General features: G+C 43.2%; 1 protein-coding gene across 3 annotated transcripts in view; it reads right to left on the reverse strand.

Moving 5' to 3' along the window:
- Positions 1-16,882, reverse strand: part of LOC134945017 (uncharacterized) — a 149,694-nt gene extending 132,812 nt beyond the window's left edge. For 2 of the 3 annotated variants that reach the window (XR_010182018.1, XR_010182017.1), the window contains exon 1: positions 16,779-16,882. Coding sequence is in view for 1 of the 3 variants with exons in the window: in XM_063934030.1 (XP_063790100.1) it covers positions 419-431 (13 nt within the window). In the remaining 2 variants the exon portion in view is untranslated. Of the gene's footprint in view, positions 1-418; positions 627-16,778 lie in introns of all 3 variants that reach the window. The other variant, XM_063934030.1, reaches the window with a different exon arrangement.
- Positions 16,883-18,591: the final 1,709 nt, after the last annotated feature.

Genomic DNA, 18,591 nt, shown 5'->3' on the forward strand with positions numbered 1-18,591 from the left:
ACCTGGTAGTTTGCGGATCAAAACCAGTATTTAGTCGAAGTCCCGAGAATTTCAACCCGGGTTGACCCTTTCACACAGAAAAAGGACCCGTGTTTATCTGCAAATAGCCGGGTAGAACTTCTTCACCCAGAAATTTGCCTTTCTGTGTGAAAGGGGTATTAGTGTGAGAATGCAGAACACATTACAATTCTACAGAACTGCAAAGTACTGAATGTGTCAAACCCAGGAATTATTAGAAGTTATCATTATGAATTATAATGTTCCACAGATCATTTGAATTGTAGCTTTCCCAGTCATGTGATATATGAGTTTGTTGAGATGTAAAGTATACATTTTGGGCCAGGTGCTCTTAAAGTCACAGATGTTATCTCTGTGCTCCTCCTGTACACACAAAGCTCTGATTAATCAACCATTATACCTTTTTTTAACATGACAGTGCTGTTTTCAGTACAATCATGGACCCTTGCAGCACTGTGCTAACACCCGATAGATGGTATTTCTCTCGCTTTGAAGACATGCCGGGCCTCTTGCAATGTTCCGTGAAGAATTCTGTAATGATCTGGTCTTTTGTCTTAAGTTCCTATCATGTGATTAATGGTGTTTCTGCTGGGTAATGAGCTTTTGTCCTGCAATATTAATGGAGATGAGACATCACAGGACAGCATTAACCCTGTGACACTGTTGACTAAATTTTTCATTTGTTTATGATGAAAAAGTTGTACTTTTGGATTACCAAGTCGGTTTGACTTAGTTCTTCCCGTCAAATTCAGATCTGAAAATGTATCAAAATGTCATCTTTTCAAGACAAAACATTATCTTCCTAGAAAAAATAGCCATGAAAAATTACTTTTGTGCCCAGGCTCGGACTGGCCCACAGGGATACAGGGGAAACCACCGGTAGGCCCCACTGCCTGGGGGCCCCTCCTCCTCTAGGGATCAGGTTCTAGACTGTGCACTTGAATTATGTATTATACATATGTTACCTTATACTGCACAGGATTATGATGTATTCTCTACAGTACTTTGCTGTCATTAATTGTCATGCATGCACTAGCATTAATTACTATATAAATTATCAAGGAGTCCAGACCAGGTACTCTATAATGGTGATTAGCCAAACCTCTGTGGTGGCTGGCCACACCCCCTTTGGAGGCTGGTCACACCTCTAATCATGGGCCCCTACCATGGGCCCTTCATGCTCCAGTCCGACACTGTTTTTGCCTCATGTTAGAGATGTGCAGCGGGCACTTTTCGTGTTTTGTGTTTTGGTTTTGGTACTGATTCCATGCTGGTGTTTTGGAACTGGATTGGTTTTGCCAAAACCACCCTTTCAGGTTTTGGTTTTGGATCTGGATGATTTTTGAAAAAACATAAAAACAGCTAAAATCACGTAATTTGGGGGTAATTTTGATCCTATGGTATTATTAACCTCAATAACATTCATATCCACTCATTTCCAGTCTATTCTGAACACCTCACAATGGGGGTCATTCCGAGTTGTTCGCTCGTTGCCGATTTTCGCTATGCTGCGATTTGTTGCAAATTGCGCATGCGCAAGGCACACAGGGCGCGTGCGCTTAGTTATTTAACACAAAACTTAGTAGATTTGCTGTGGCTTCTGCTGCGCTTTTCAGTCGCTCTGCTGTTTGGTAAATGATTGACAAGAAAGGGGCGTTTCTGGGCGGCAACTCGGCATTTGCAAAAAAACGCAGGCGTGTCAGGGGAAAACGCGGGAGTGTCTGGAGAAACGGGGGAGTGGCTGGCCGAACGCAGGCCGTGTTTGTGACGTCAAACCAAGAACTAAACGGACTGAGCTGATCGCAATCTGTGAGTAGGTCCGGAGCTACTCAGAAACTGCTAAGAATTATTTATTAGCAGTTCTGCTAATCTTTCGTTCCCTATTCTGCCAAGCTAAGATACACTCCCAGAGGGCGGCGGCCTAGCGCGTGCAATGCTGCTAAAAGCAGCTAGCGAGCGAACAACTCGGAATGAGGGCCAATATTGTTTTTAGGCCAAAAGGTTGCACCGAGGTGGCTGGATAACTAAGCTAAGCGACACAAGTGTGCGGCACAAACACCTGGCCCATCTAAGAATGGCACTGCAGTGGCAGACAGAATGGCAGATTTAAAAAAAATAGGCTCCAAACACCACATGATGCAAAGAAAAAAAGGTGCAGTTAGGTAGCTGGATGTCTAAGCTAAGCGACACAAGTGTGCGGCACAAACACCTGGCCTATATAGGAGTGGCACTGCAGTTGTAGACCGGATGGCACTTAAAAAAACTAGGCCCCAAACAGCACATCATGCAAAGAAGAAAAAGAGGTGCAATGAGGTAGCTGTATGACTAAGGTAAGCGACACAAGTGTGCGGCACAACCACCTGGCCTATCTAGGAGTGGCACTGCAGTTGCAGACAGGATGGCACTTAAAAAAACAAAAAACTAGGCCCCAAACAGCACATCATGCAAAGAAGAAAAAGAGGTGCAATGAGGTAGCTGTATGACTAAGCTAAGTGACACAAGTGTGCGTCACAAACACATGGCCTATCTAGGAGTGGCACTGCAGTTGCAGACAGGATGGCACTTAAAAAAACTATGCCACAAACAGCACATCATGCAAAGAAGAAAAAGAGGTGCAATGAGGTAGCTGTATGACTAAGCTAAGTGACACAAGTGTGTGGCACAAACAACATGGGACATGCTGGAATTTGCCCAGATGTAATACACGCACAATATTGGTGGCACAGGAGAGCGTACCCCTAAACCACACACACACACGGCAAAGCCTGTAATATTAATTTACATAATAATAACCCTTTTATTTGGAGCTATATTAATAATATGCAGCACAGGAGAGCGTACCCCAAGACCACACAGGGCAAACCCTGTAAAAATTATTTGGATAATAATCTAAGTAATGTATATAACCCTTTTATTTGGAGTAAATAATATACAGCACAGGACACCACCACTGAACTTATGGTAGCACAAGACACCACTACTGGACTGATGCACCACAAGACAGCCCTACTGGACTGGACTTATACGGCAGTACCCCTGGACTTATACGGAAGTACCCCTGGAGTTGTACGGCAGTGTCAGACAGGATGGTACTTTAAAATACTAGTCCCCAAACAGCACATGATGCAAAGAAGAAAAAGAGGTGCAAGATGGAATTGTCCTTAGGCCCTCCCACCTACCCTTATGTTGTATAAACAGGACATGCACACTTTAACAAACCAATAATTTCAGCGACAGGGTCTACCACACAACTGTGGCTGAAATGACTGGTTTGTTTGGGCCCCCACCAAAAAAGAAGCAATCAATCTCTCCTTGCACAAACTGGCTCTACAGAGACAAGATGTCGACCTCATTCTCCGATTCCTCACCCCTTTCAGTGTGTACATCCTCCTCCTCACAGAGTATTAATTCGTCCCCACTGGAATCCACTATCACAGGTCCTTGTGTACTTTCTGGAAGCTATTGCTGGTAAAGGTCTTCCCGGAGGAATTTATAATTCATTCTGATGAACATCATCTTCTCCACATTTAGTGGAAGTAACCTCCTACGCCGATCGCTGACAAGGTTACACGGCTGCACTAAACACTCTTTCGGAGTACACACTGGAGAGGGGGGGGGCAACTTAGGTAAAATAAAGCCATTTTGTGCAAGGGGATCCAAATTGCCTCTTTTCCTGCCAGTGTACATACATCTGACATGCCTACTTGGATGCTGTCACTCATATAATCCTCCACCATTCTTTCAGTGGTGACAGTGTCATATGCAGTGACAGCAGACATGTCAGTAATCGTTGGCAGTTCCTTCAGTCCGGACCAGATGTCAGCTTTCGCTCCAGACTGCCCTGCATCACCACCAGCGGGTGGGCTAGGAAATCTTATCCTACTCTCCGCAGCTCCAGTTGCGGGAGAAAATGAAGGAGGAGCTGTTGACGGGTCACGTTGCGCTTGAGTTGACAATTTTCTCACCAGCAGGTCTTTGAACCTCTGCAGACTTGTTCCTGCCGGAAAGAGAGATACAATGTAGGCTTTAAACCTAGAATCGAGCACAGTGGCCAAAATGTAGTGCTCTGATTTCAACAGATTGACCACCCTTGAATCCTGTCAAAGCTAATGAAGGGCTCCATCCACAAGTCCCACATACTTTGCGGAATCGCTCCGTCTAAGCTCCTCCTTCAATTTCTCCAGCTGCTTCTGCAAAAGCCTGATGAGGGGAATGACCTGACTCAAGCTGGCAGTGTCTGAACTGACTTCAAGTGTGGCAAGTTCGAAGGGTTGGAGAACCTTGCACAAGATGGAAGTCCTGCCTATATTGTAGGTGGATGCATAGGTTTGAATGGCCTTTTACTGCTCCTCCATCCTCTGAAGCATATAGAGTGTTGAATTCCACCTCATTACCACCTCTTGCTTCAGATGATGGCAGGGCAGGCTCAGGAGTGTTTGATGTCGCTCCAGTCTTCGGCACGCGGTGGCTGAATGCCGAAAGTGGGCCGCATTTTTTTGGGCCACCGACAGCATCTCCTGCACACCCCTGCCATTTTTCAAAAATTCTGCACCACCAAATTAATTATACAGTATGTGCAAAACATGGGATGTGTTGGAATTTGCACAGAATGCACGTACAATATTTGTAGCATTGTCCGATATCACAAATCCCCAGGAGAGTCTAATTGGGGTAAGCCATTGTGCGATAATGTCCCTCAGTTTCCGTAATAGGTTGTCAGCGGTGTGCCTCTTATGGAAAGCGGTGATACATAGCGTAGCCTGCCTAGGAACAAGTTGGCTTTTGCGAGATGCTTCCAAAGACACAATATGTTAAATGAAAAATGGCGCTCCTTTCTGTTCGTTTTGTTCCTCAAAAAGAAATAAATAAATACATCATGGTGTAGTATATTTAAATAAAACACTTCCACCTTTTGTGGCAAAAAAGATTTTTTTTCACAAATTAATTGACATCAGGGCACTTTCCAAAAGTGATAAATCTATCACACCTGTGTTGGTCACCTTATGGAAATGTAATTACCTCTATATACCCCTCAACCAATGAGGTCTATACATATGGATATTTCACCCAGCAAAAAACAGAACATGGAGGTTGCCCAAGTAGTGAATAAATAATAAGTGGATCCCCTTATGGTAGTGTAATTACCTCTATATACCCCTCAAAATAATGAGGTATATGCGTGTGACTATTTAACCCAGCAGAAACAGAACATAGAAGTTGCTTGAAATAGTGGATGGATGGTAGCAAATCCGTTATACCCGTGTGGATCACCTTATGGTAATGTAATTACCTCTATATACCCCTCAAACCAATGAGGTATATGCGTGTGGATATTTCACCCGGCAGAGTCGGAACACAGGAATTTCTTAAAAGAGAAAACTGAAAGTCCTCTTGGAGTCCCGGTTACTCCTTGTGGAAATCCAGTCCTTCTCACCCGATGGTAGGTCCGTCTGTGTCTAAAACGACAATCCCTGCCGTCAGCTGACTCCAAGAGGACTTTCAGTTTTCTCTTCCTTGCACTGTGTGTTTGCCATCTGGTAGGCGCTTTTACTCATTAGAGATCCCCCTTTTAAATTACTTTTAATTGTCTGTCTTATTTTGTGGATACTCCCAAAAAAACAGTATTATGCTATGTGAGTATCCTCTTTTTTTACAAGTTCATTTGGAGGATTGTAATAAAAGAATCTGCTAAGAAATTCCTGTGTTCCGACTCTGCCGGAATATAGAGGTAATTACATTACCATAAGGTGATCCACACGGGTATAACGGATTTGCTACCATCCATCCACTATTTTAAGCAACTTCTATGTTCTGTTTCTGCTGGGTTAAATAGTCACACGCATATACCTCATTATTTTGAGGGGTATATAGAGGTAATTACACTACCATAAGGGGATCCACTTATTATTTATTCACTACTTGGGCAACCTCCATGTTCTGTTTTTTGCTGGGTGAAATATCCATACGTATAGACCTCATTGGTTGAGGGGTATATAGAGGTAATTACATTTCCATAAGGTGACCAACACAGGTGTGATAGATTTATCACTTTTGGAAAGTGCCCTGATGTCAATTAATTTGTGAAAAAAATCTTTTTTGCCACAAAAGGTGGAAGTGTTTTATTTAAATATACTACACCATGATGTATTTATTTCTTTATTTTTGAGGAACAAAACGAACAGAAAGGAGCGCCATTTTTCATTTGACATATTGTGTCTTTGGAATTTTGAATTTGAAAGAACGGTGGTATTCTTTTTATTGTCATTTGAAGGCTGTCACCATATTTTTGTTTGTAAAGAGCGCTAGGAATTGTCACCCTATTTTCTTCTAGACTTTTGCGAGATGCTGTTACTGGTGCCGCTGCTGTTGTTGCTGTGGGAGGCAATACATCTACCCAGTGGGCTGTCATAGTCATGCTGCAGCAACAGCAGCAGTAGTTGTACCACTCAAGGATCCTCCTGAGGAATCCCGGTGAGGAGAGGACTCCTCAGTCTTGCCAGTGACATGGCCTGCAGGACTACTGATGTTCCTGACTGAGGAGGAAGTTGACGTTGAGGGAGTTGGTGGTGTGGTTTGCAGGAGCTTGGGTACAAGAGGAAGAAGATATTTAGGTGTCAGTGGACTGCTTACGCTCTTACCCAAAATTTCACAACTTGACAATGACTTCTGATGAATGCGCTGCAGGTGACGTATAAGGGAGGATGTTCCTAGGTGGTTAACGTCCTTACCCCTACTTATTACAGATTGACAGAGGCAACACACGGCTTGACACCTGTTGTCCGGATTTGTGGAGAAATAATTACACACCAAAGAGGTGGCTTTTTTGGTATTTTTCACAGGCATCACAATGGGCTTATTCTTTCCACGGACAGCCGGTGTCTCCCCCGGTGCCTGATTTAAACAAACCACATCACTATCAGAATCCTCATCGTCAACTTCCTCCTCAGCGCCAGCAACACCCATATCCTCATCCTGGTGTACTTCAACAGTGACATCTTCAATTTGGATATCAGAAACTGGACTGTGGGTGCTCCTTCCAGCACTTGCAGGGGGCGTACAAATCGTGGAAGGAGCCACCTCTTCCCGTCCAGTGTTGGGAAGGTCAGGCATCGCAACCGCCAACCCACTTGGACCCTCCTTGTGTATTAGTGATACCATCTTAGAACGCACAGTTTTTTCCTGTGCTTTTGCCAGCTTAACTCTTATAATTTTTCTAGTGGGAGGATGAGGGCTTCCATTGTCATGTGAAGCTGAACCACTAGTCATGATCATAGGCCAGGGCCTTAGCGACTCCTTGTAACTCCGTGTCATAAATGGCATATTGGCAAGTTTACGTTTCTCCTCAGACCATTTCTATTTATTTTTTGGGGTCTTTTTACTGAACTTTGGCTATTTGGATGTTACATGCCCTCTACTATCACATTGAGCGTTGGCCTTGGCAGATGACGTTGATGGGATTTCGTCATCTATGTCATGACTAGTGGCAGCAGCTTAAGCACTAGGAGGAAATGGTTCTTGATCTTTCCCTATTTTATCCTCCAAATTTTTGTCCTCCATTATTTTTCTGGAGTTATTTAACAATATGTGGTAAATGAGAACGTACCTCTACACCACACAGGCAAACCCTGTGAAAATTATTTGGATTAAATATTAATAACCCCTTTATTTGAAGTAAATAATATACAGCACATGACAGCACCACTGAACTTATATGGCAGCAACATTGGACAGGACTTATACGGCAGTACCACTGGAATTATACGGCAGTATCACTGGAATTATTCAGCAGGATCACTGGAATTATATGGCAGTATCACTGGAATTATACGGCAGGATCACTGGAATTATACGGCAGTACCACTGGATTTATATGACAGTACCACTGGACATATATGGCAGTATCAGTGGACTAGACTTATACGCCAGAACCACTGGAATTATACAGCAGGATCACTGGATTTTTATGCCAGTAACACTGCAATACTATGGCATGATCACTGGAAATATACGGTTTACCACTGGAGTTATACGACAGTACCTCTGGATATATACGGCAGTATCACTGGACTGGACTTACACAACAGTACCACTGGAATTATACGGCAGGATCACTGGACTGGATTTATATGCCAGAACTATTGGAATTATACGGCAGGATCGCTGGACTGGATTTATATGCCAGAACTATTGGAATTATACGGCAGGATCACTGGACTTCTACGCCAGTACCACTGGACTTATACGGCAGGATCACTGGAATTATACGGCAGTACCACTGGACTTATACAGCAGTACCGCTGGACAAATACGGCAGTATCAATGGACATATACGGGAATATCACTGGACATATACGACAGTACCACTGGACATATACAGCAGCACAGGGACACCACCACTGGACTGATGCAGGATAACACAGCACCACTGCAATGGATTGGATTTATACAGCAGCACTGGACATATGGCAGCAGAGGACACCACCACTGTGACTGGACTGATGCAGCACAAGACACTACCACTGAACAGATGCAGGATACTGAGGACGGAGACACGTCCTCTCTCTACACTCTCCAATGCCGGAGTGATAATGGCGGCGACGCACGGCTCCTTATATGGAATCCAAACCCTGCGAGAATCCGACAGCGGGATGATGACGTTTTGCCTCGTTCTGGTTTCCGAGTAAGGCGGGAAATCCCGAGGCTTACTTGAATTCTGACTTGGGTGGTGAAGTTCGGGTGGGTTTGGTTCTCAGAGAACCAAACCCGCTCAACTCTAATAAGTATATTTATATATATATATATATATATATATATATACAAACAAGAAAGGCGGCACTCGGCTTGTGAAGAAGAGAATACACAATACCACAGCGGGCTATCAACGTTTCAATTCACCTGCGTTTTCGTCAGGATCCAAAAAACACATAATCAAAAGCAGCTCACCTTATAACCCCTCACCAACTGTGCACACGTGTGTCCTTAGCTCGGTCCCGGCATTCCGTGGTATGAGGGTCCGACGTCCACAGGTGGGGGTTGTGCTTACAGACCAACACCGTGCAGGACGTTTGGCATTTGCCAGAGAACACCAAGACTGTCAAATTCGCCACTGGCGCCCTGTGCTCTTCACAGATGAAAGCAGGTTCTCACTGAGCACATGTGACAGACGTGACAGAGTCTGGAGACGCCAAGGAGAACGTTCTGCTGCCTGCAACATCCTCCAGCATGACCGGTTTGGCAGTGGGTCAGTAATGGTGTGGGGTGGCATTTATTTGGGGGGCCGCACAGCCCTCCATGTGCTCGCCAGAGGTAGCCTGACTGCCATTAGGTACCGAGATGAGATCCTCAGACCCCTTGTGAGACCATATGCTGGTGCGGTTGGCCCTTGGTTCCTCCTAAGACAATGCTAGACCTCATGTGGCTGGAGTGTGTCAGCAGTTCCTGTAAGACGAAGGCATTAATGCTATGGACTGGCCCGCCCGTTCCCCAGACCTGAATCCAATTGAGCATATCTGGGACATCATGTCTCGCTCCATCCACCAACGCCACATTGCACCACAGACTGTCCAGGAGTTGGCGGATGCTTTAGTCCAGGTCTGGGAGGAGATCCCTCAGGAGACCATCCGCCACCTCATCAGGAGCATGCCCAGGTGTTGTAGGGAGGTCATACAGGCACGTGGAGGCCACGCACACTACTGAGCCTCATTTTGACTTGTTTTAAGGACATTACATCAAAGTTGGATCAGCCTGTAGTGTGTTTTTCCACTTTAATTTTGAGTATGACTCCAAATCCAGACCTCCATGAGTTAATAAATTTGATTTCCATTGATAATTTTTGTGTGATTTTGTTGTCAGCACATTCAACTATGTAAAGAACAAAGTACTTAATAAGAATATTTCATTCATTCAGATCTAGGATGTGTTATTTTAGTGTTACCTTTATTTTTTTGAGCAGTATATATATATATATATATATAATACAGTATATATATTATTAAAGGCAAAGAAAATCGCATGTTACTGTGCAGAATTAGTATTTTGCAGTTAATATTCAAACATGAATCAGGCCTCAGTGATCACTAGTTTTTTGTTAATTGATCAGCTGCGTTCTCATGACTCCTGGGTCAAACCACAAAATAGTTGCCTCCATTACTTTCCCTGTCCACAGGACTCCTTCTGTTCTATAAACCACCTATCGAATTCCCTATTCCACCTGGTTAGACTTTGGTCTTGATGCTGCTTTGGAAGTAAACCAAAAAAGCAAGGAGAGCAAATACAGTACATTTAGATTTTTTTCTATGCAGGGTAAATACTGGCTGCTTTTGCATGTAGTCCACAAATGTTAGATAGGTTTATTTTTACATTGCATTTTAGATTTCAGTTTGGACACACCCGACCCAAATCCAAAGGTGAGTAAACTAGACTATTGGCTCAGTGAGCGATATCGTCTAGTGGTTTTCCTACCCTCCCGTGCAGCCAACCTAGTGCATACACACTAGGGATGAGTGGGTTCGGTTCTCTGAGAACCAAACCCCTCCCAACTTTGAGATCCGAGCCCGGATTTGAGTCAGGCTCGGTTTTGCGCACCTAACTCGGATCCAAAAATGAGGCAAATCGTCATCATCCCGCTGTCGGGTCTCGTGGGTTTTGGATTCTATGTAAGTCCCCGGTGATCGGCGCCATCTTCACTCCAGACTTGGAGAGTGTACAGAAAGTAGAGATGTGCACCGGAAATTTTTCGGGTTTTGTGTTTTGGTTTTGGATTCGGTTCCGCGGCCGTGTTTTGGATTCGGACGCGTTTTGCCAAAACCTCCCTGAAATTTTTTTTGTCAGATTCGGGTGTGTTTTGGATTCGGGTGTTTTTTACAAAAAACCCTCAAAAACAGCTTAAATCATAGAATTTGGGGGTCATTTTGATCCCATAGTATTATTAACCTCAATAACCATAATTTACACTCATTTTCAGTCTATTCTGAACACCTCACACCTCACAATATTATTTTTAGTCCTAAAATTTGCACAGAGGTTGCTGGATGGCTAAGCTAAGCGACACAAGTGGCCGATACAAACACCTGGCCCATCTAGGAGTGGCACTGCAGTGTCAGGCAGGATGGCACTTCAAAAAAATAGTCCTCAAACAGCACATGATGCAAAGAAAAAAAGAGGCGCACCAAGGTCGCTGTGTGACTAAGCTAAGCGACACAAGAGGCCGACACAAATACCTGGCCCATCTAGGAGTGGCACTGCAGTGTCAGACAGGATGGCACTTCAAAAAAATAGTCCCCAAACAGCACATGATGCAGAGAAAAAAAGAGGCGCAATGAGGTAGCTGTGTGACTAAGCTAAGCGACCCAAGTGGCCGACACAAACACCTAGCCCATCTAGGAGTGGCACTGCAGTGTCAGACTAGATGGCACTTCAAAAAAATAGTCCCCAAACAGCACACGATGCAAAGAAAAAAAGAGGCGCAATGAGGTAGCTGTGTGACTAAGCTAAGCGACCCAAGTGGCCGACACAAACACCTGGCCCATCTAGGAGTGGCACTGCAGTGTCAGACAGGATGGCACTTCAAAAAAATAGTCCCCTAACAGCACATGATGCAAAGAAAAAAAGAGGCGCAATGAGGTAGCTGTGTGACTAAGCTAAGCGACCCAAGTGGCCGACACAAACACCTGGCCCATCTAGGAGTGGCACTGCAGTTTTCTAGCGAGAGGATGAGTGCTTCCATCCTCATGTGAAGCTGAACCACTAGCCATGAACATAGGCCAAGGCCTCAGCCATTCCTTGCCACTCCGTGTCGTAAATGGCATATTGGCAAGTTTACGCTTCTCATCAGACGCTTTCAATTTTGATTTTTGGGTCATTTTACTGAACTTTTGTTTTTTGGATTTTACATGCTCTCTACTATGACATTGGGCATCGGCCTTGGCAGACGACGTTGATGGCATTGCATCGTCTCTGCCATGACTAGTGGCAGCAGCTTCAGCACGAGGTGGAAGTGGATCTTGATCTTTCCCTATTTTAACCTCCACATTTTTGTTCTCCATTTTTTAATGTGTGGAATTATATGCCAGTATCAATAGCAATGGCCTACTCCTATAGATTGTAAGCTTGCGAGCAGGGCCTTCCTATCTCTATGACTGTTTGTTATCACCCATTTTGTTATTGTTATTTCAAATTGTAAAGCGCAACGGAATTTGCTGCGCTATATAAGAAACTGTTAATAAATAAATAAAATAAATACTATATATACTGCGCACAACTGAAATGCACCACAGGTATGGATGGATAGTATACTTGACGACACAGAGGTAGGTAAAGCAGTGGCCTTCCGTACCGTACTGCTATATATACTGGTGGTCACTGTAAGCAAACTGCAAAACTAAAATGCACCACAGGTATAGAATCTAGATGGATAGTATACTTAACGACACAGAGGTAGGTAGAGCAGTGGCCTTCCGTACCGTACTGCTATATATACTGGATGTCACTGTCAGCAAACTGCAAAACTAAAATGCACCACAGGTATATAATCTAGATGGATAGTATACTTGACGACACAGAGGTAGGTAGAGCAGTGGCCTTCCGTACCGTACTGCTATATATACTGGTGGTCACTGTCAGCAAACTGCAAAACTAAAATACACCACAGGTATAGAATCTAGATGGATAGTATACTTGACGACACAGAGGTAGGTAGAGCAGTGGCCTTCCATACCGTACTGCTATATATACTGGTGGTCACTGTCAGCAAACTGCAAAACTAAAATGCACCACAGGTATAGAATCTAGATGGATAGTATACTTGACGACACAGAGGTAGGTAGAGCAGTGGCCTTCTGTACCGTACTGCTATATATACTGGTGGTCACTGTCAGCAAACTGCAAAACTAAAATGCACCACAGGTATAGAATCTAGATGGATAGTATACTTGACGACACAGAGGTAGGTAGAGCAGTGGCCTTCCGTACCGTACTGCTATATATACTGGTGGTCACTGGTCAGTAAAACTCTGCACTGTACTCCTCCTATATAATATACTGGTGGTCCCCAGTACCCACAATAAAGCAGTGTGAGCACAGATATATGCAGCACACTGAGCACAGCGTTTTTCAGGCAGACAACGTATACTGGTGGTCACTGGTCAGCAAAACTCTGCACTGTACTCCTCCTATATAATATACTGGTGGTCCCCAGTACCCACAATAAAGCAGTGTGAGCACAGATATATGCAGCACACTGAGCACAGATATGGAGCATTTTTCAGGCAGACAACGTATACTGGTGGTCACTGGTCAGCAAAACTCTGCACTGTACTCCTCCTATATAATACTGCTGGTCCCCAGTCCCCACAATAAAGCAGTGTGAGCACAGTTATATGCAGCACACTGAGCACAGATATGGAGCGTTTTTCAGGCAGAGAACGGATAAAACTGGTGGTCACTGATCAGCAAAACTCTGCACTGTACTCCTATATAATACAGCTGCTCCCCAGTCCCCACAATTAAGCAATAAGCACAAACGGAGATGACGCCAGCCACGTCCTCTCCCTAACATTTCCAATGCACAAGTGAAAATGGCGGCGACGCGCGGCTCCTTATATAGAATCCGAATCTCGCGAGAATCCGACAGCGGGATGATGACGTTCGGGCGCGCTCAGATTATCCGAGCCATACGGGAGAATCCGAGTATGCCTCGGACCCGTGTAAAATGGGTGAAGTTCGGGGGTGTTTGGTTTCCGAGGAACCGAACCCGCTCATCACTACCAGAAAGTGTTCCTTCGTGCTGCTGTAGTTAGGGAAGGCGCAGGAGAGAGCAAAGGGGGGCAGTAGAGAGCAGTGCTGCTTGTGTAGGTGTGCTGTTTCAGTAACTGTGTAGGGCTCTGCACAGTACAGTAGTGCACTGCATACTGTGGCTGTGTATAGGACAGACCAGGTGTTGTTCTCTGTCTATAAGGGGCTGTTTACTGCTGTACACTACTGCTATATATCTCTGTGTGATCCAAAGCAAAAAATCTATTTAATTTAATTGGTGCGTCACTCAGTACTGCGGCTGCCGTACACTAACACTACTGCTATATCTATGTGTAATCCAAAGTCAAAAATATATGTAATTAGTCAGTTTGATTACTAGTACTGTGGCTGCTGTATACTACTGCAATATATCCTCTGTGATCCAGAGCAAAAAATATATTTCTATTGGTGCGTCACTCAGTGACGACTACCAGTACTGCCGTACACTACTGCTATATATCCTCTGTGTGTTATCCAGAGCAAAAAATATATTTCTATTGGTGCGTCACTCTACTAATACAGTGGCTGTCATATACTACTGCTATATATCCTCTGTGTGTGATCCAAAGCTAAAAATATTTTTCTATTATGTATTTGAAAGGGGTGCTCTGCCTGCTGTATCCGAAAGGGGTGAACTGTCCATCCATCCAGGGGCTCTGCCCCAGTGTAAAATTAAAATAATAAAAGCTAAAAACAAAAAGCCTAAAATTATAATTGTAAAAAAAATAATCTATATTTTTGTTTGTGCTGTACCCCAGTGTACTATACAATTTTTACTTTATTTTAATAAATACTGTGACACTGCCGGTCAGACTGCAGTGTATTATTTCTTACTCATAAACGTATTGTGAAACGCTGTCGGTGTAGTCAACAACAGTGTGTAATTATTATATATTTTTCTGATTTATTTGTTGCACACTGTAACCGCCGGTGTGTGATATAAAAAATACTTCTACATATTCTTGTATCATTTGTGCGACACTGTAACCACAGTGTGTGATATAAAAAATAATATATATATATATATTTTGATTTAAATTAATATTTTGTTCTGTGTCATCCCAGTATACATCCAAGGACTGCAGCTGCTCCGTCCATCTAGGGGTGTTCAGTCATCCCACTCAAAATAAAAGACATTTTTTAATATATTTTGTGCTGTATCCTCCCAATCGTGCTCTGTCCATTTCAGGGTGTGGTGTCTGTAGCTCATATTCTTATTATAACTCATTGTCCTATTTTCATAACTCTTCTTATCAACACATTGTAATTAATTCAAATGAATATTATTAATAAGAATTATAAATGAGCTAAATTTAAATTAAATAAATATATAAAAACTCTCCACACTCATATACTGAACTTTCTGCATATCGAAGATATTTTGGTGGAAATGAAGAATTTGATTCTAATGAATGAAATTAAATAAATTAAATTAAAATAAATTAAATCTAAAATATTGTCTTTGCCATAATCATCTTTTTGTGAACTGACATGTTAAGCCTTGCCTAATGTATCTTTTAATACATCTTTTTGTTTAATATTTTGTCCTCCCAATATTTACATCCAAGGGCTGCTGCTGCTCCATCCAGCTACCTCAATGCAACCTTTTGGCCTAAACTGGATAAAAACAATATTGTGAGCTGTGAGATGTTCAGAATAGTCTGGAAATGAGTAGAAATGAATGTTATTGAGGTTAATAATACTGTAAGAACAACCCCCCCCCCCCCCCCACAAATTCTGTTATTTTAGCTGTTTTCATGATTTTTTCCCCGAAAACATCCAGATTCAAAACCCGCCACAAAAATGGCCCGGTGCACACCCCTAATACACACTGGATGATATTATTAGCAGCAGTGTTGGACTAGCCCACAGCATACCTCCCAACTGTCCCGATTTCGGCGGGACAGTCCCGCTAATTGGACACTGTCCCGCTGTCCCTCCCGCAGGTCGCAGTGTCCCGCGGGCGGGGGGTGGGGGGCAGTTGGGAGAGGTAATGATCACCATTGCTCTGCTTTGCAAAGCAGCCGGTTATCACACTGAATAGATGCCGTGAGCATGCGTATGGCATCTATCAGCACAGGGAGGGAAGCCGGGGGATGTTCAGTAGCTCATGGAGAGCTGGACACACCTCCAAAATGGCAAAAACGGGGGTGTGCGGCAATAGGCCCCACCCCTTACCGCGAGGCACCACCCCTTTATCCGAATTCTCTGCCCCATTTTTCGGGGCGTGTGCGCTCCTTCGGAGCCGCGTGTCCCTATTTCCACGGGACAAAAGTTGGGAGGTATGCCCACAGGGGTATAAGGGAAACCACCAGAGGGCCCCACCCAGGTTCCAGATTGTGCACTTTAAATATACAGTACATTATACATATGTTACATTATACTGCACAGAACCATGGTGTATTCTACAGTGTATTGTTGTTAATCATCTGGTATATTATCATGCATGCACTAGCAAATTTACTATATATATATATATATATATATATATAGAAAATTCCAAGAATAACCACCAGAGGGATTAAACCCAGAAAAACCAGCACACTGCTTGAATGCAAAAAATGCTTTTTACTGATTGCAGAATAAACACGAATATTTAAAAAGGCAGCTTTGGCCAGCATATGGCACACATGATGATAGCAGCATATGTAGTAAATCAATTAATACTTAGCATTCCGACAGCTGTTTCGCATAGCTTCTTCAAGGGAATGAGTAAAGTGTCATAGTGCTAAACACTGCACACACCGCAGTGTCAATTTCCAAAGTATATATACAATCAGCAGGGGTCCGGCACAGCCGCTTGTAGAAAAAACACACTGGGTGCCCTCACAGGAAAATGAACAGCTTGTGAAGAAGGTGCGGCACTCCAATGATTTGCACTCGCAATACATATGAGATACAACGTTTCAATGCCCTTTAATGTTGTGGCATTTTCGTCAGGTACACAAACATAAAAGAAAACATCTCACCTTAAATAGAGGTATCACACTGTGAAGCGCGAGGACGCCGCTACGGGACTGCACGCCCGGCGGCGGACGCACTCAAAATGACGTCATGGCGCTCTGAAAGAAACGCCAGATCACAAGTGTAGAAGCCATCACCATAGTAACAGGCAAAACTAATAACAATGCAGCACAAAGTAGCACAGATAGGGTAAATCATTACACTGAGCAGAGCAAAAACATGAACAATATCACATATGAAGTAGATAACCTCAAGGATAATATAAAGATAATACAATAACCCTCTCATCAAAGATTACATAACAGAACAATTATATGTTGATAAACCTATATAGCAAATAGCAGGGCAAGATATTTAAGAAAACAAATATGTATATACATAGGTTTAAACAGACATATATCAAACGCAAAGCGAGACACCATATATAAATGAATATACCAGGATCAAGAGATAGGTATATCAGAAACACATCAATTACATTAAAATGCTAAAAGCTATCCAGTACAGGTATTTATCCACTATTAGCCAATATATTAATACCTGAATGTTCATTTAAGCCATTAGGGGCTAATGTGCCCAGCCTGAAGATCCACCGTGCCTCGCATTGTAACAGTTTGAGGCCCCTATTGCCACCACGCAAAGACTGTGGAATGTGATCTATCATTCTATATTTTAAAGTGGTAAGATTATGAGCAGCCATCACGAAATGTCTCGCAACTGGCTGGTCACTCTTACCCGAGACCAATGCAGACTTAATTGCCGAACGGTGTGCAGCCATCCGATCTTTGAAGGGGCATTCTGTCTTCCCTATATAGGCTAGGCCGCACGGACAGATTATCTGATATCCTGTAAATTTAGAATTACAGGTAAGCCTATGCCTGATATGCATGGTATTGCCAGTTAGCGGGTGATAAAAAGTATCTCCCGGAATGAGAAATTTACAAGTGACACAGGTACAACGTATACAGACCAATTTACCTCTATAAATACTGAGAGCTGGCACCGAGATGTCAGCTTTGACTAAGATGTCACGTATATTACGGCCACGTTTGTGGCAGGACATCAATTGGGTGTTAGCCAAGTTACATTCAGGATCTGATTTTACAATGGGCCATAGTTTTTTAGAGGCTTTGTTGATAATGCCACTAGCCATTGTAAATTGAGTAACCCAAGGGAGGATATATTGTTCTTCTGTACACTTGGTTGTAGTAGTGCCATTCTATCCATACTTAGAACCTTACATTTGGTTTGGTGTAACAAATCAAAGTCATATCCACGTTCAAGGAATTTTGACAGTAGAATATTAATCTGTATTTCAGCTTGTTTAACATCAGACGTAATACGTCTGACCCGGATAAATTGTGAATAGGTCCGTAGGCTTCGAGTACAGATTAGTGGAAATAAATCCATCCTGGACAGAAATGGCAACATCCAGGTAGTGGATCTCAGTGGAACTAGAACAAAAGGTAAATTTAACGGGGCTGCTACCAGAATTATGTAGGTCAATGTGGCTGATTAGATCACTACTGTCACCCTTCCAAAAGACTAACAAGTTGTCTATGTAATGGCAAAAGAATAATAATTCTGTTGGCAATAGAAGCATCCAAAAAAAATACAGCACGTTCAACCTCGAACATAAAAATATTGGCATATGAGGGGGCTACCGCCGCCCCATAGCACAACCAATCAACTGTAGGTAGAAAGACCCATTGTACAGAAAGAAATTCCTAGTTAGAATAAATTTAAGCAATTCCAACACAAAAGTTACATCAGGACCATTGTAGGACGTATGACCTGTCAAAGTCGAAAAATATTGTA

Source organism: Pseudophryne corroboree, chromosome 7 (genome assembly GCF_028390025.1).
Source record: "Pseudophryne corroboree isolate aPseCor3 chromosome 7, aPseCor3.hap2, whole genome shotgun sequence".
NCBI classification, from domain to species: domain Eukaryota; kingdom Metazoa; phylum Chordata; class Amphibia; order Anura; family Myobatrachidae; genus Pseudophryne; species Pseudophryne corroboree.